The sequence below is a fragment of the Haemaphysalis longicornis genome, unplaced genomic scaffold (genome assembly GCF_048455015.1).
Source record: "Haemaphysalis longicornis isolate Haplotype H1 unplaced genomic scaffold, Haemaphysalis longicornis Haplotype H1 scaffold_19, whole genome shotgun sequence".
NCBI classification, from domain to species: Eukaryota; Metazoa; Arthropoda; class Arachnida; order Ixodida; family Ixodidae; genus Haemaphysalis; species Haemaphysalis longicornis.
In genome coordinates this window covers 5,249,109-5,267,731 of record NW_027526288.1, presented here as the reverse complement: position 1 = coordinate 5,267,731, position 18,623 = coordinate 5,249,109, and the positions used below count along the sequence as shown (strand labels likewise).

The 18,623-nt window shown below is 46.3% G+C and overlaps 1 protein-coding gene across 1 annotated transcript; it reads left to right on the top strand.

Annotated features, from left to right (window-relative positions):
- Nucleotides 1-1,633: 1,633 nt before the first annotated feature.
- Nucleotides 1,634-10,635, top strand: LOC144166812 (uncharacterized). Its single transcript, XM_077696301.1, has 2 exons — nucleotides 1,634-1,664; nucleotides 10,132-10,635. Exons 1-2 carry the CDS (start codon nucleotides 1,634-1,636, stop codon nucleotides 10,614-10,616), a joined length of 516 nt encoding a protein of 171 aa, XP_077552427.1. The 3' UTR covers nucleotides 10,617-10,635.
- Nucleotides 10,636-18,623: the final 7,988 nt, after the last annotated feature.

Sequence of the window (18,623 nt, the reverse complement as noted above, 5' to 3'; positions counted from 1 at the left end):
AAGGGAAAACGGAGAGAAGCCAGTGTTGCCTTGAGTGGCGGTGTTGTACGCATACATAACAAATCGATGGATGGTGTCCCAATTGGAATGGTTCGATGCCACGTACATTGCAAGCATATCACACAGCGTCCGGTTGAAACGTTCGGTGAGACCGTTAATCTGAGGGCGGCAAGCAATTGTGGTGCGATGGATGGTACGCTAGGGTGTGAGGAGGGCTTCTATAACTTAAAGGGGCACTGACACAAAAATTTAGCATCTTGTTTTTTTCGTTGCGATAAGTAGCTAGTGACCTACTTATAACCTGTAGAAACCTCATTTGCTTCAGCGTGCGACGGTTGTTTAATTAGAGGGATTTTAAATGCGGCCAGTCGCAGTTTCGGTTTCAGCGAGTGCCGCGAAACGATGGATTTTGTGGATTTTGTGTGAACAAAGCTGACCACGTGACCGTCGGAGGGATATCACAGAGCAGAGCCGCCGTAGCACTGTCGAATCCGCATCGACGGCAGTTTCTGCGAATGCCCCCACGTTCTGATCTCGTGAGGCGCTTAATTAAAAAGCGACCGTGGATGTGACGCAGGCGCTGCGAGTGCAAATGCTACCGCGGCTAAAGAACGACGCGCGACGCTCGAGGCGGTGGGTGGCAAGACGCGCGCTGGGAGCAGCCGGCCGGTCTGCCTACAGGTCCGCCTACAGATGTGTTCGGCTCAGCACTGCGGTGGATATTCGAGTGCCACTCTCGTAAGCGGTGCAGATGACAATTTTTAATGCAACCCGCCATCGCATCATTAACTCCTTTCTCATTTAAGTCACTATGGTCGGGACTTGGGGACAATTTCGTGCAGCGGTAACAAGCTATCACTCGAGCTACCTGCGCCGGCCTGGGCCACTTCGCGGCCGTGGCCGCCGCCTGCACAGCGACCGTGCGGCTAGCTCAGTGGGCTTTTCGTGCCTCCGGCGCGTTTTCGCATCCAATGGTAATAAACAGTAATAGAAACAGAGTGCCTGGAATCGCTGTAGAACTTCGGTCGCGGCCAGCTGCCCGATTAGCTGACGAAATCACGGCGCCTCCGCCGCCAACGATCGGGTCGTTCGTTCTCGAGAGCAGAAGCTCCGCCCTCCGGCCCTCCGATTGGAGCGGCGAGCCGGGCGAGCCCGCGTAAAACGCCGGTAGTGCGGAAGCGGCAAACATAAACTCGTGACGTGTTTGGATGTTGTTTATTTACAATTGCGCGTGGTCCTCTGCTGGCTGCTCGGTTGCGTTTCGCACACTTCAAAATTGATTTTAAATATGTTCTAGGCTGTATTCGCCGCTGATATTTTGCAGATGATGTATATGTGTTCCCACCAATCTATCTCCGACGTTATCTCGCCTTCAAAATTTTGTGTCAGTGCCCCTTTAAGAAAGAAAAACCATTCCTCTGTCTGTGAGAAGTTCTCTAGGCGCTCCGTGATGGACAATGAAGTGCCGAAGGAGGAAAGAGGCAACTTCACGCGCTGCTGCAGCCGGTAGTGCTGGCGTCCCTGAATATCGGGTCAGGTGGTCAAGAGCAACAACGATCCACGTGTTTCCATCTGTCGAGCAAGGAAGAGCACCATGAATGTCGATTCCGACGCTTAAGAGGGTGTTCAGAACATGGTAAAGGCTGTTAAGGTCCAGTTCATCGGTGAGGTGGAGATTTGCGGCGTTGGCAGTGAACACAGGAAAGAACACATTGACGAACGAAACAGTTCATGCCGCGCCAGTAGTATTGCACGCGCAACTGTTGGTAAGTTTTGGGTACACGAGCATGGCTGCAACGGGGTTATTTATGAAAATAGACACATATTTCTGTTCCTAGGTGGCTTGCGACCTCGGGGTTGGTAGTTGCTACGAAACAGCAAACAGCGGTATGCTGTTTCGTAACAGCAAACAGGCGAGCCTTCGCCAACAACTTTAAATGACGGGGTGGACTCCAGGCAAAGAGAGAACAAAGTACACAAATCGTTTTTTTAAAACTCGAATACATAAAATAGCCTAACGCTTTCTTGGCGCCTCTTAACGTTTCGGCCACAATTGTGCGCACAGAGAAGGCTCTTGCATGGACGTATTTACGTGGACTCATTGCCGCTTATTTAAACGTTCGCGTTTCAGCAGCGGAGGCTGCTGGCTTTCAGTGCTGCGTAAGATATTTTGTTATTATGTTGCATATTATTATGCACATTATGAACATTTTTCTGTTTTGAGATACTGAAAAGCCACGCTCATTTGTATCTGTACGGGTACGCATCGCTTTTTGAATATTTATCTGCATATTCCGGCCAATAAATAGCCTATACGAACAGGAAACCTGCATCAGGAGCATGAAGAAAGAAAACGTTTGACTGGATGACTGCATAGTTTGACCAAGAAACGGGTTTTATTTTTTTGGTTGAAGTATGAAACTTCGGAGTGAACTAAGAGGTAGCACTGCTTAATAAATCGTGTCGAATGTCTAGTTTTGGTGTCATTATTAGTTGTGCTGCTCAGGCATAACCGCCGATGAGTTGAAATTCCTAAAATTTTATTGTGAAACCATAACTGAAATATCCAAAAAAGTCTTAAACTTCTCTTTAGTTTTCCGATGGAAGTTTTGATTTGTCTAGGGGCGTACTCTTTCTCAAATAATATTTATTCTGATCGTACCCAGGATAGTCCTAGTGTAGATAACGAAAATTAGTGAATTCGAATGGGCCTTTAAAACCGGTGGTATTGTGCTTGGGAGATCTTGAAATACACTATTGTCACACTACGATTGTTAGATAAACAAAAGATAACATACATTTTGTTAAAATAGGCTCAGCACGTTTGTGTTTAGGAATTGGAAAACTAATTCATCCGTACCTCTGGAACTTTTTCTATCTTTGATCCTTCACTCGCACGTGTGTCATATGATTAGTGAAGGTTGTGCAGTCGGTGATTTTGAGCCACGTTTTGTTGTATCGCATGCAACGGTTACAACAGAAAGGTTATAACACGTAGGGTATCGCAAAGGTTAGAGTAAATATGTTGTGTCAGCGGGTTAAAGTACTTCAGTCCTAGGCCAAAATTTGATTACAGAAGTAATGTGTTTTGTCAAAGGAAAAACCCAGCGCCGAAAAACAAATTTTGCACATTACAGTAAAGCACTACTTACCCGCCGTGGCTCATTTTTTTTTTACCTCAAAAGTCTTCTGAATACTCTGAAAAATTGCTTTTTGGACACGCACTCTCCATCACTGCCGAATATGATTTTATTGCACTGTTTACGGACTATCTGATGAAATTGAATTGAGGGCTTTTCAAAACCAAACATTTGATCTTTATATATTGGTGCCTGAAATATTTCGGAAAAACACCCTGCGGACATTACACTCGAGGTATCCGGTGGGCACATGCGAGTTCAGTGGGTATAGATTCAGTGAATTAGGAGCACAAATATGGACTACCAAGCTCTATCTTCCGCCAAAAATTATTCACACCTGTGGGGAAGTATGCATTAAAGTCGGAGTATCCTGTGAAAGATATGCTTTTCAGTTTCGAAGCACTTCTGGCCACTTGGGGCTACAAGCAGAAATGTTTTTCTTCTCTACCTTGCAAATATATTAATGCACTTCTTTTTGGTTCAAGGAGGACGGGACTGTTTGCGCTTGAACAGTTAGTTTGGCGGTAGAAGTGTTATGTTTTTCTACTTGTAAATCAAATGCGATAGAATAATAACACTAACACAGATTGATTAGACTTGGTCATGTTCATATCGGTTTCCTCCATTTCTATTTTTCAGAAAGACATCAACTTATTTGTGTCTTCAGGGCAGCCAGGTACAACTTGTGGCCCAGAGAACTGCAATGTACTGCGTACGTCTACCTGAGAGAACTTTTGATTTGGGGTGAGTGCACATTGCTTCCCCTAACTCCCCGAGTGTAAACCACAGTTGCCCATTGAAAAGGGTTTCGTTTGAAATACAGAAAGACCGCCTAAAGGGCATGGCTTGTTTAAGTTTACCCTTCTAACGAACCGAGGGAAACATAACGTTCGACGTTTCGTTGTTTAACGCGCCGACACTACACATGGGTTCTGAGGCGCATGGTCGTGTAAAACTACGGAATGATTTTGACCACCTGGGCATTTTCTACGTTCAACCGCATTTCTACGCACGGGCGTTTCCACGGCGTGAAGGAGTTAACTAACGTCTTTGGTCTTGGATTTCAACCGCCTTAGGCAATCAACAGTCATTACACGTCCGGACTAAAAAGGGGTAATAGTTGACTTCAAAACCAGTGAAAATGTGTCCTACAGGATTTAGAACTGGAACAAACATTCCAAATATTATGCAGCTAGTGATCTTGTCATTTTTTCACCCGTGAGAGAGTGAAAAAAATCTAAAGCTGGTTTTACTAAATTACTCATTTCGGAAGTTGTTTCCCATACCGAACATGTGTAACCCTGTGTAGCAGCATATTGGAATGTGTAGAAACTGGTTGAGGATGTCCTTCTCAACCAGCCATCAAAGAAATAATATAGAATTAGGGTACATAGCCTTGTTTAATAAGTGGTCAACCAGTTCACGTCGAATCATTTCTTCTCACAAATAGTAGCCTAATGATTCAGTCATAAGAAAACATAAAGGAGTAAGCCAGATCTTTAAAACTACACCCTTAAACTGCGCAAACGAATAAAATTGTATGTGAAACCTAGGAAAAAATACTGCAGCTACAGGTGTTATCTTTGCGAAAAAATTCTGACCACCCGCAAGGCAGTCATTTCCCTGCTATTTTGACTGTGTTCGTATGGGAGTGAATAAAATAGGTTATGTAGACGCGTGATTCACTGTAGATATCATCCAAGCTATAGGACTTTCCTACTCGTAACTAATTGCTGTTCGAGTCTAATGCTGCCATCTTTTTCTTCTCCACTACTCCCTCACACCGCTGCTACCGAGAATCTGCAAGAAACAAAACAATACTGTAAAATCTCAAGTTAATTGAGTTGACGGAAGTAGTGAAATAGTTGGTGAAACAGACATTTGGTAAGCCATGTTGCGAATTTGTCGTAACGAATGTATACTGTGGCGCCATCCATCAATCTTTTTCGGCGTCGTATTTGCGAAGTCTGAATGTTCTGAAAATAAAATTTCGGGTCAGCGTCATAAAAAGAGACCACAAAATTGGTTACCTTAACAAGAACGGCCCCATGAAACTACGAATTTTTTCCGTCTGTTTGTTGGATGTTCGATGTTCCATAAGTGGACCGACACGCCTCGTTTGGATGAGGCTTTTTAATGGAATATACTGGAAATCGGGCACAATCGGGTGCAGCCACGAGAGCATTGGACAGCTCGTCAGGAGCATAATGAAACGAATGATCATCCTCGTCTTCGGCAAGGGTTGAAGATGATGAAGTCACAACAGTCTCCCCCACCGAGAGACGACGCTAGGTAGCTTCCGAAGCGTAGAGTAGCTGTGCGAAACTCTTGCCTATGGTGATACTAGAAAAAAAGTTGACTATACCCTGACGATGCCCATCGCATGTGCGAATCAGCTTTTGCTAAATGACGGAGCTATCTATGGGGCTGTCTTTCGAGAAATAGCACTGCGTTGTCTTGCTTCCGACGTTTAGTAGGATCTGCAACAGGTGGCATCAGCCCTGCACATCCGAACACCATTTTCGTCGCCATTGCTATTTCCACTGCCTAGGCCCTTGATCCTTAAGGTCAGTCCACGGTGTGTAGCATACCATATTCGCTTTGCGAAAATAGGAGCGATAATGGTTTCTGATTCATGGGAAACAACTGTATAGAAATCCATTTGCTTGCAGGGGTTCATCCTTCGGTGGAGGGAAGTTTCGCGTCCTTTTCTTCCAGTCTTCGTCACAACTTCTAAGCATCTTGGGTTCTGATCTTGTGTTCATTGTTTGCCACCCATAAATTTGCACTTGATGCTTCACTCTTGGCTTGGTATAAAATCATCTGTCTTGAGTGCCTTCTCCACTCGGACGGATTTGGAGAACTTCGTTCACGGAGATTTACGTGCGCAATGACGCCTCCTCTATGGTAAATTGGTGCTCCGGGATGACAAGAATGATAACGGGTTCTTGAAAGAAAAGGTACCCGGTTGCTTGTTTCACCCAGGCCTCAGCACTTTTAGCTTTACGGGAGGCGAGCAGAGGGGTTTTTTCTACGCAAACATTTCTTGTTCAAAGGTGGAAGCTACAACAGGGCCATTACTGGCCTATTTACTAAATTTTGTGAAATATTCTTGGGCAATCTCTGTTTCTTCTCTAATGTTTCTCTATTAGTGTCAGCTGCTATGAGCGGATCGTTCATACAAATCAGATCTTGCGGCAGTTGGTCTGCCCGTGGGTAGAGGTTTTCCCAGATTGAAAGTGGTGCTACAAAGCCGCCGTTATGATGACAGGACTCGAGGCAGCTCGAAAAGGTATCCGAATAATTTTCATTAGTGCTTGGTGTGCCTGTGGCGATGTGCGCTTCACTTTAATCAGGCTGTTGCGCTTAGACTTCTTCAGCTCCGAATCACTGCCCGTCGCTCGTTCGTCTGCGACATTGACTACGATTCTTTCAAGGTCCAAGCAATATGTGAGAAGTATTGATACGAGTTGACTTTCAACGGAACCTCTCAGGGCGGCAGCGCTTGACACTGAATGACGTTGAAAACAACAGGACACCGCCCTTGTACAGTCCATCCTAATCTTCTCAACTGATTTCAGCTTTCCGAGCACAGGATCCACGGTTCCAGTTACCAGCTCCCAGTAATATTCCGAACTAATAAGGACAGCAATCTGGCTGCTCTTCACTTCTTTTACAGGGGGAGACTGCGTGTATAGATGCATCTCATTCATAGCTGTTAAAACTTTCTGTTCTAGTATCGGAATATTTTTGCTGCCCATAGTGTTCATTTCCAGCACGTTGACAGAAAGTGGACTCTTCATGTTCGCAGCGAGGAAGAGGACTCGCACCTTTCTTATTGTTTGGCATGTATCTTTACTTCCGACCACGCCTACGGTCAATGCTTTCTCGCGCAGTGGTTTGCAACCGAGTCTTTCAGAATCACTGGCTGTAATGAAGCTCCGCTGCCTTCCTCCATCGAAGAGAACCCGATGGGGCCCTGATGTTGTCGCCTCTGCTATTGTGATGAAATCGGCAGCAGCACGGCAGCGCCTGCTTGTTTCGCGACCAGCTTGACGGGTGAAGATGTCACGTTCTCCGTGTCGTTCTTATTGCTGTCTGCAGGTCACGGGCATGTTGCGTGCCTTCTCGTGCACTTGCCATATTTTAGCTGACTTCTGCAACCTCTCGCCAAGTACACCTGCTTAAGGCAGCGGAAGCTTCTTCCGTCTTTGGCGAGCATGTCGTTTTTGCATGGAAGGCTCGGTTCCTTTGAATCGCAGGCTTCGGTAGAGTGCTTTTTGGAGTGACAGAAAAGCACGGCTACGGCCTGCTCGCTCAGCCTTGCAGACCAGCTGCTTTGGGATCATCACACGGGTGGTACAGTTGCGGTGCTTCTTTCACATGGGTACCATGAAGTTTCAATTCTGCGCGTTCAGAAACAGCTTCTCGACACATAAAAGCTGGTGGTCGCAGAATTGCAAAAGCACTTGAAGGTTTTGGTAGAGAGGGGCCGTTCCTCCGGATTAGTCACCGTGAGGGTTTGATTAATTGCCATCTGAGAAAAATGTCTTGCGCCCCTTATAAAATCACAGGAGCATGTCTGCCTCTAGGACCCTTAGCAAGATTTCATGCAGGATGGTACAATACGTCGTGAGGCTCGTTCTAATTGCGCTGAGGCTTCGGATATGGACGTGGCCGCGATCATAGTTACCTCAAATTGAGACGTGGGTGGAGGACGACGCCGGCTGAAAATCTGGAATACATCTAAATCATACGTTTGTTATAGGTTTCCGTGTCGAGCTATTGAAAATTTTGTTTTACCGCAGAGCAAAATATTTTCTTGTTTACCACAGGGGAGTGTTTTAGGTCTGTTTCTTTTAATGTTTACGTCCATAAAATTGTTGAACTTTACTAAAGTAATGACTTTGTACTGTATGCAGACGACACTAGCCTCTTTATTTAAAGGTCAGATGCAAGTTAAGTAGCTACCACAGCAGATATCCATCACAAATATCCAGATGGTCTAACTAACACAATTTAAAAATATATACACTGAAAACAAAAACAATATTATTCAGGGCTACGAACAAAGAGATGTTAAATAAGCAGCTGACACTTGCGTCTGCCACTATACACATTGTTAGCTTACAAAAGATTCTTGGGATAACTTGTTGTGATATGACCTGGACATGCCACGTGCAGTCCGTAGCGAAATCTTTATCATCAGCCTCGGCAGCGCTAGCCAGATGTCACATTTTCCCAAGAAAAGCCAAGCTGCAAATTTATCATGCCCCGTTTGCTTCACACGTCAATTACTGCACACTTGTTTGATGCATGACTACAGGTAAAATATATGAGCTCAATTCACCTTTTGCAAAAGAAAGCTCTCCGTAGTGTTGCTAATGCCCAATTTGCGCACACGACAAAGGAGCTGTGTACATGTTACAAGATAATACCGTACCTGCGAACATGCGGGTTGCGGCTGCTTCATTCTTTTTTTGTCTCAAACCGGAGATTCAAATAATTTTTGCAGTCAGTGAACGCCTCGTTCATTTTCTGATCTGGCCATGACAGGCACCAATTCGTTCGAGCAGTAAACTCACCGCTGCTGTCATCGCCTTTTGTTTTGCCCCCATGTGGTCTACTGCTTCGCTAGGAGGCACGCTACCGCTGCGAACATGGCCTTCAAACTGTCATTCTTCATGCAGGTCCTTCTGTCATGGTCAGCCACCTTGCCCTTAAACCTCGTCAACACCGAAGCATGCCCGGTTCGCCTCGTCGCACAGCCGACAAGGCCCGTTTTCGTACCCGTCAACGCGGAAACCCGCGAGAACGTCTTGCCCTTCCCGCCTATTCTGGACTCCCCCCGCTACCTGGCCTGGCAACCACACGCCACAATCAGCGCGGCGGATTTATCTGCTCGACTACAAAAGCCCTCCTCTCTCCGTAGCCAGTTGGGGCACGCTACCGCTGCGAGCATGGCCTTCAAACTGTCATTCTTCATGCAGGTCCTTCTGTCATGGTCAGCCACCTTGCCCTTAAACCTCGTCAACACCGAAGCATGCCCGGTTCGCCTCGTCGCACAGCCGACAAGGCCCGTTTTCGTACCCGTCAACGCGGAAACAGAACGTCTTGCCCTTCCCGCCTATTCTGGACTCACCCCGCTACCTGGCCTGGCAACCACACGCCACAATCAGCGCGGCGGATTTATCTGCTTGACTACAAAAGCCCTCCTCTCTCCGTAGCCAGTTGGGGCACGCTACCGCTACGAGCATGGCCTTCAAACTGTCATTCTTCATGCAGGTCCTTCTGTCATGGTCAGCCACCTTGCCCTTAAACCTCGTCAACACCGAAGCATGCCCGGTTCGCCTCGTCGCACAGCCGACAAGGCCCGTTTTCGTACCCGTCAACGCGGAAACCCGCGAGAACGTCTTGCCCTTCCCGCCTATTCTGGACTCACCCCGCTACCTGGCCTGGCAACCACACGCCACAATCAGCGCGGCGGATTTATCTGCTCGACTACAAAAGCCCTCCTCTCTCCGTAGCCAGTTGGGGCACGCTACCGCTGCGAGCATGGCCTTCAAACTGTCATTCTTCATGCAGGTTGGTTACGTACCCCGTGCCTTCTGTACTCGTTCTAGTGATCCTTTTTTGTTAGCGGTGTCGTGCCCCACTGAAGTGCTTGACTACTGCCGCAAAACTGTGTATGAATCCATTTTTCAATACTGTGCAACGTGCCACCTTATCGGTCTACTTCTAATTCTGTCGGGTGATATTGAGTTGAACCCGGGACCCCCCGAAACTTTAGAAAGCCTTGCACAAAAGGTATCATGCTTAGAACTTTCACCATCTACCTTTCGGGACGAACTTGCATCTATCCGCTTGACTCATGCTAACATTGAAAATCTTGTCGGCAGCCTCTCGTCGCGTCTAGATGAGCTTGAAAAAAAATTCGACACAAACCAGTGCAAAAGCCCACCTCTTGAATCCCCCCCTACCTCTGAAATAGCTTCTCTTTCTTCCGAGATAAAGCAACTCGCTGACAAATGCGACGACGCTGAAAACCGCCTACGCCGATCGAACCTATTATTCTTCGGAATTAAAGACGAAAATGCAGAAACTTGGGCTGAATCTGAGGCAAAAATAATTTCTTTTTGCGCCACGCACCTCGAAATGAATATTACTGACGCAGGTATAGAGCGTGCGCACCGGCTCGGTCGCTACTGCGCTGACAAAATGCGCCCAATCATCGTTAAGTTCGCGCACTACAAAGAGAAATCCAGAGTCCTCCAGTCTTCTCGGAAACTGAAGGAAACGCCCTTCTTCGTACGGGAAGACTATTCAGCACGCGTGCGCCTCGCAAGGCAAAAGTTATACTCTTTTGGGCAGCAAAGTAACGCATCCTTCAAAATCCGCTTTGACAAACTGTCAATTGATAAGAAACAATACACCTACGATGCAATGACCGATTCCGTTGTTGAACTAACCACATAGCAGTTGCCACGTGCCCACAAGTCCGCCCTCCCCCGTGCTAACGTTCCAAGCAAACCTTTCAAAGCCATTTCAGCTTTCCATAATGCAACTGTAATGCTTACTAACGTCCGGAGCTACCTGCCCAAAAGAGAAACCGTTGAAGCTCTACTGGAAGATAACAGTACTGATCTCGCGATATTTACTGAATCTTGGCTTAATCCGGACATTCAGGATAACGAACTACTTTCCGTGAAATCTTCGTACTGTATTCACAGGCAAGATAGGCTGGGGCGCCGGGGAGGAGGGGTTGTGGCGCTTGTAAAGCCTAGTTTGCCTTCCTCTAGAATTGATGTAGAATGCCGTCATGAAATCCTGTGCGTAAATCTAACTTTTCCAACTAGTAAAACAGTACTAATCGCATGTTATCGAGCACCCGACTCTGACGATAAATTCACACAAGACCTCTACTCTATTGTCTTAGACTTAACTTCTCGCTTTCCCCGTTCGAACTTCTTGTTGTGTGGCGACTTCAATTTCCCAGACATTGATTGGGTTAACCTGGCCGCTCACTCACGCCTTTCAAAAAACTTTCTTGATTTGTGCCTTATGTTTAATTTTGCCCAAATGGTTACGATGCCCACTCGTGGTGCCAACATACTCGATTTAGTTTTGGTTTCAACGCCCGATCTTGTAAACTCAATTCAATGCGTCGATGGTATCGGTGACCATAAGATTTTATTACTTGGCCTTTCCATTCCTATCCCTACCCGGCAACCTCTCAATAAGTACATCCGCGATTATAACAAAGCCAATTTTTCCATAATTAATAAAGAACTAGCGGATTTCTATGAAACGTTTTTCCATTCTGCTGCTTCGAGAACAGTCGAACAAAACTGGGTGTTATTTAAAAACAAATTGCTGTCCCTAATTGATAGACATGTACCACTAATCTGTAATTCGCGGGGATGCCGAAAGACCATGGTACTCTAATTCTCTGAGAAGACTGTCAAAAAAGAAAAAACGCCTCTTCAGAGAAGCCAAATTATCGAAATCCCCTGGTAAATGGGAAAGGTATCGCACATGCTTGCGCGAGTACACTTCACTGTTAAAGAATGCAAAAAGGCAATTTTTTGGTCATGATCTCCTCGGCATCCTGCGCGACAACCCACAAAAATTTTTGAAGTATTTGGCTCCTAAACACAGCGCTGCTCGAAACTTGCCGTTTAGTAATCCCGATGGTTCGGCCGTTTCCGCCACTGACTCCGCCGAAATCATGAATTCCCATTTTTCATCTATATTCACGCATGAACCCACCACCAATATTCCGTCCTTGCCGCCCAGAGACTTCCCGCAGATGCCACGCATTTTTGTTATAAGCGAAGGAATTGCGAAACTAATCGACAACCTTAAATTCTCGAGTGCCCCTGGCCCAGACAATATACCCGCTAAAATTCTGAAAAGCACAAAAATATTATCCAGTCTTATCCTGCAATTCATTTTTAACCAATCCCTTGACACTGGTTTTATTCCAGAAGACTGGAAAATAAGTAAAGTCACCCCCGTGCCCAAATCCGGAAACCTTTCAGACCCCTCAAACTATCGTCCTATTTCGTTAACATGCATTGCCTGCAAGCTGCTAGAACATCTAATATACTCCCACATCGCAACTCATCTCGACCGAAATTCCTTCTTTTTTCCTAACCAGCACGGGTTCCGGCGTGGGCTGTCGTGCGAGACACAGCTGTACGAATTTTCTACTGATCTTCATTTTAACCTGGACTCTTCTTTTCAAACAGATGTAATATACCTCGACTTCTCCAAAGCTTTCGACCGTGTTCCCCACCGGCGTCTAATAAGTAAACTTTCTTGTCTCAGCATTGACCCCTTAGCCCTATCTTGGATTAAAAATTTTCTTACCGGTCGCGTTCAGTTTACTGTAGTCGCGAATAATGAATCAACCCGTGTTGATGTAGTTTCCGGTGTACCGCAAGGTTCCGTTCTTGGGCCTCTTTTGTTTATAATATTTATTAATGATCTGCCAGACGAAATTTCATCTACCATTCGCCTTTTTGCAGACGATTGTGTACTTTACCGTCGCATTTCATGTTGTAATGACCAAATTGCACTGCAGAATGACTTGTCTACCATAAATAAATGGTGTTCGCGGTGGCTAATGCAGCTTAATACAAAGAAATGTAAATTCATGCACGTTTCGCGCAAGCGCACTAACTTTTCCTTTCAGTATTCTGTGAACTTCCAACCCTTAACCCAGGTCGACTCGTATCGTTATCTTGGCGTAACCATATCAAGTAAACTAACATGGTCCGATCATATAGAAAAACTAGTCGCCGCTTCAGCAAAATCACTGGGCTACATCAAAAGATCCCTTACGTTCTGCCCACCGCAAATCCGAAAATTAGCTTGCGAAACCTTCACGCGTACTAAACTTGAATATGCGTCTGCTATTTGGAACCCTCACCAAAATTACCTAATCAACGCATTAGAAGCAATCCAAAACCGCGCTGCCAGATTTATCACCTCACAATACAGTCCTCGCTTAAGTATTACCACTATTAAACTATCCCTCAACCTCCCTCCCCTAGAAATTCGCCGCAAGGTCACTCGGCTCTGCCTTCTGCACAAACTATACTATAATTTCCCTTCACAACGCAATACCATTCTTCTCCCTCCCGCCCGTTCATCGCGTCGCCTCTTTAACTCTCTCAGTTTACAGCGCTTACATGGTTCAACTAACGCTTTCAATAAATCCTTTTTACCTACAGCCATTGAAGACTGGAATAACCTGCCTGAATCCATAGTGCATGAACAAAACCCATTAAAATTTAAACAGCTAATCACAAATCATTTGATTTGTTAGTAAATTTACAATTGTTGCCGTTTTCTCCCATGTGTACTTATTTCCTTCTGTTGACACTGTTTTTATCATGTAGTTCACTCACGATTATGCCTTGTACCATTGACAATCATGCATCTGTGGAATTGTGCTTTGCCTCCCCCCTTATGTAATACACCGCAAGGGGCCTTTAAGGGTTCAATAAATGATGATGATGAATCCAACTGCGGCCGCCGACTGCGCCGTCATCGAAGCTGTCGGTTATGCAAAAATGTTAAGGATGTTAACGCACTTGTTAACGCACTTGACGCAATTGACGCACTTGACGCAATGTTAACGCACTTGACGCAATTACACCTGTCTTGTGCTACGCCAACGCACTGAATATGTAATGCGATCACGCGCATACCCATTACCTGTTCTGCTTAAAACGTGTGAACAAAGACGTGGTGATATGGGAAGTGTTTCCCGAAAACAGCTTGTGGAATGTTTTTAGACTTGTTGTGGGGGAATGAATTGTACACGTGTTTTTTCCTGTTTCAGTGTCAGTTTTTATATACGAGCGTATAATTTCATGCTACTTTTTATTGGAAATACTTTCGGTTGTACATAGGCAATTTCAGGCAGTACTGATTATTGTGAACACGCTGTTGTCTTCAAGGGTCGTCAGGCACCATCAAACAGTACGCAACTTCTTTTCGCCTTATGTAACCCCAAGCTTGTGTTGAAACAAATAAACCTTTCAGTTGATTTGATTTGAGGCCTCGCAGATAATCTTTCTAGATGAAGCGACCATCTACGAAGAGCTTCTTCAGTATCTCGATGGCATCTTTGTAGCAGTCATCATTAGCTTGCAGCACGCATACGGCTGATACAGCTGCTCCAGTCGTGAGGCTGCTCAAGTAGTTGAACTGGTCAGCCGTGCTCAAGTCGATGTGGTTGTGAACGGCTGCTGAAAACTGCACCCACAATCGCTGCCATAATCTGCAGTTCCCATGAAATTTGAAAAGCTCTAGTTGTGGAAGCTTGCACTTGCCGATTGATGATGGGTGGACGTCAGCCGGGTGTGGCACCGAAGACCCGCATTCTTGTAGCTGGAGACGTAGATTGACGGTTGTGCTGACAACCTTGTCGTGGTATTGTCCAGCATATAACGTCTCGCTCGCAGTCCGCAAGGTCATCTGGTGTGGGATCAAAGAACGCCTCGTCCATTTTCTCATCTGGCCTAAAAGGCACCAATTTGTTCGAGCAGTACCCTCACCGCTGCTGTCATCGCCTTTCGATTTGCCCACACTTGGTCTACTGCTTCCGCTAGAAGGCAATCCAACTGCGGCTGCCGGCTGCGGCGTCATCGAAGCTATCGTTCTATTCGGTCACACACAGGTGAGAACTCTCGCCAAGATCGCAGGCGCCGCGTCTTTTTCTTGGCTTTTGCGGTTCCTTGCGTCGATACACTTGGCGTCATGTAGAAGTCCCGGGTTTTGGCGACATGTGGTGGACCTCTGGGTCCTCGAGCTGAGGCTTGATGTTCAGAAAGGGGAGCGACATGTCTTGTTCGGACGACACTCTTTATTGGAATCTACTAGTAACCGGGTGCAGCCATGTGAACACGGTACAGCTCGTGATAAGCATAATAAAAATAAGGATGGTCAGCGTCGTCTGCTACAAGGGTTGAACACAAGGAAGTCACTATACCCACGAAAGAAGTCGGCGATCTTTGGCTGCGTGCGCTGTGTAAGTAACGGCGGTATTCTTTCTCGTAAGTGTCTAGTGTGTCCTGTGCATCCAATGCGGCTCCCGTGCATTGGTCTTGATGCAATCGGTGGAAACAACGGTGTCGCGGCCGTTGACGCGAACTGTAAACGTCTTGTCAGAGCGTGAAATGACGAGATGAGGGCTGGTGTATGACGGCTTAAGTGGCGGGAGGGCACTGTTGACACGTATGAAAACGCATTGGCTGTCAGAAGGGCTTGGATGAATAAAACTGTGCTTAGTGGAAAACGACCCTGCTGGTTGGGGACGGATATATCTAAAAAAACCAGGTGAGGAAAGGGAAGGAAAGGCCAGGGGAGGAAAGGTTGTCTTGTGGCTGCGGAAGGACCAGGAAATCTGTCGATAAGCGCTAAGACGTGCCATAGACCATTTGAGAGACGGCAGAACCAAGATCGTCCTCGATGACAGAGCGTAATCCTAGCTGCACAAGAGGAAGGTGAACTCTCCGCTGTTTTGGCGATTCGTGAGCCATCAGCGAGGACTTTAGCTGCCTATGAAAGCTCTCGATCATGCCGTTGGCTTGAGAATAGTAGGCCGTTATTGTTAGGTCAGTTACACCGAGTAGGCATGTCAAGCGGTGAAAGGGCGTGGACACAAATTGGTGGCCACAGTCTGTGATAATCTCGAAGGCACGCCAAAACAGGTGATCTAAGTGGACATAAGTGTGGAAGCAACAGTCTCTGCCATTATATCGTCGATTGGAACCACCTCCGGCCAGCGAGTAAAGTTGTTCGACCACTGTCAATATGTAACGGTAACACTTAGATGATGGCAGCGGGCATACGAGGTCGACGTGAAGTGAGGAGAACCTAGACTCTGGCGAGGGAAAAGGGCCAGAGGTGATGTGGTATGCGGAGGTACTTTGCATTTCTGGCTGGTGAGTCATAAACGAGCCCATCATGTGCGTAGGTGAGTATTCATGCTTCGCCAAACGTATTTCGTGGCAACCAAACGCTGTGAGGAACGAACTTCAGGATGAGAGAGAAAGGAAATAGTCTAAAGCATCCTCATCATCATCACCAGCCTATCTACAGCCTCTGCATGGCAAAGGCCTCTCCAATTACTCTCCAATTACAACGGTTCTATGCTAAATCCGCCCAATTTGTGCCGGCAAACTTGATCTCATCTGCACATCTAACTTTCTGCCGCCCACTCCAATGCTTGCATTCTCTAAAAATCCACTCTGGTCCCGTAATGACCAACGGTTATCTTGCCTTCGCATTACATGCACTGCCCACGTCTATTTCTTCTTCTTAATATCTACTAATATACTCTAAACCCGCCTTTGTTCCCTGACCCACTCGGCTCTCATCTTGTTCCTTAATATTACACCTATCATCTTCCGTTCCAGTGCTCGCTGAGTCGTCCACAATTTAGGTTGAACCTTCTTAATGAGTCTCCAATTTTCTGCCTTGTAGGTGAGCACCACTAAGATGCAGCTGCCATACACTCTCTATTTAAGGGACAATGGTAGGCTGCCATTCATTACCTGAGAATGCCTGCCATATGCAGTCTACCCCATTCTTATCCTTCTAATTATCTCTGCCTCATGGTTGGGATCCGGGGTCACAACTTCGCCTAAGTAGATATATTCGCTTACCACTTGTTCTGCCTCGGCAGCTACCTCAAAACGCTGTGCTTTCCCGAGGTTATTGATCATTACTTTAGTTTTCTGCGTATTATTTTCAGTCACAAGGTGCTACTCTGTTTGCCACGTGCGGAAAGCCTGCTTTTCAATTCGCCCCCCGAGTTACTTAGCAAGGCCCCATCATCAGCAAATCTGAGGTTACTGAGGTATTCTGCATTAACTAATACTCCCACCTGTTCTTAATCCAGTGTTCTGAATACTTCTTGTAAACATGGTGTGAATAACATTCGGGAGATTGCGTGCCCTTGTCTGGCGCCCTTCCTTATAGGGAATTTGCTTCTCTTCTTATGGAGCTTGATGTAAACTGTGGACACATTGTAGATATCCTATAGTAATCTTACATAATGCTTATCTATACCCTGGTCTCGTAGTGCCTTAATGACTGCTGATGTTTTTACCGAGTCAAATGCTTTGTCATAATCTATGAAGGCTATATATAGAGGTTCAGTATATTAAATGCAATCCTGTACTAACTGATTGATCTTGTGAATATGCTCCATTGTTGAATAGCTTTCACGGAATTTTGCTTGTTCTTTAGGTTAACTAAAATCTAAGGTTGCAGATATTTGATTAGCAATTACTTGGTAAGTACCTTGTAGACGACTGACAGTAAGCTGATCGGACTACTTTTTCAAGTTCTTCATGTCACTTTTCTTTTGGATTAGGTTTATCTTCGCGTTGTTCCATGATTCCTGTACACTCGTGGTCAGTAGGCATTGCGTATACAGGTTTGGCAGTATTTCAAGTACAATTTCTCCGCCATTTTTAAGAGGTCTGCTGTTTTCTGATCCTCTCCAGGTGCTTTGCTCCATTTCATTTCTCTCAAAGCCTTCCTTACTTCTCCTGTCGCTACTGGTGGGATGTCTGTCTCCTCTGAGCTACTTTCTCGTTCGGCATCATTGTGGACGTCTCGGCTACTGTAAAGATCCCTATAGAACTCCTCTGCTACTGTGTATATTTTATCAATATTCGTGATGACATTACCTTGCTTGTCTTTAAGTGCACACATCTTTATTTTCCCCACGCCAAGACGCCTCTTCACTGCTTTCAGGCTACCTCCTTTCTTTACAGCGTGTTCGACCTTCTCCGTGTTAGGCTTCTGTATGTCAGCTGTCATACGCCTATTCATTACCTTCGAAAGCTCCGCTAGTTCTTATTCGGCAGCTGGGGTGGAGATGGTCATGACTTGCCGTTTCCTAATTAGATTTTTCGTCTCCAGGGAAAGTTTACCAGTATCCTCTCTAGCCATCGCGCCCCCGAGGTGAAAGCAATGCGCCTTAGAGAATCAGAAAGTACCGTTGTCTGCAGGTTGAAAGCAGGTTAATGTCGCAAACGGTGCTGAATCCCGAAAAAGGGCACATAATGTCCTAGAGTTGCAGATTAGCGACGGCGGAGATGTCATGCGAAGAGGCATCGGAGGACGCAGAATTACCACCCGTGTCACAAGGAGGGTTCATTCTGACTTCTTGACTCCGCTGCTGCGTCCGGGTCACCAATGTCGCGAACGCCGCAGGAGATGAGCCGAGTCACGTCCGAACGCTGTGCCGTGCACGCAAAAACTGGGACCCCGTTAATTCCACGCTGGTGTCTTTGTGGCTGCCTGCGCAACTGCGCCGCATGGCCCGCACTTTTTGCGTGTCACTCAGCCCCAGCGCGATCGCTCTTGCAGAGCCCGGCTGCGGCAACAGGCGACCTGAGCTGCTGGGGCGCCGCCACAGTGTCATTAAGAGAGCAGAAGAGACGCCGGGAGTCC

Bases quoted from the DNA above. Each gene is read 5' to 3' on its own strand.
- LOC144166812 (XM_077696301.1), top strand. From the start codon at position 1,634: ATGGTAAAGGCTGTTAAGGTCCAGTTCATCG. The intron at 1,665-10,131 runs GTGAGGTGGAGA...CCTCTGAAATAG, and splicing joins TGTTAAGGTCCAGTTCATCG to CTTCTCTTTCTTCCGAGATA.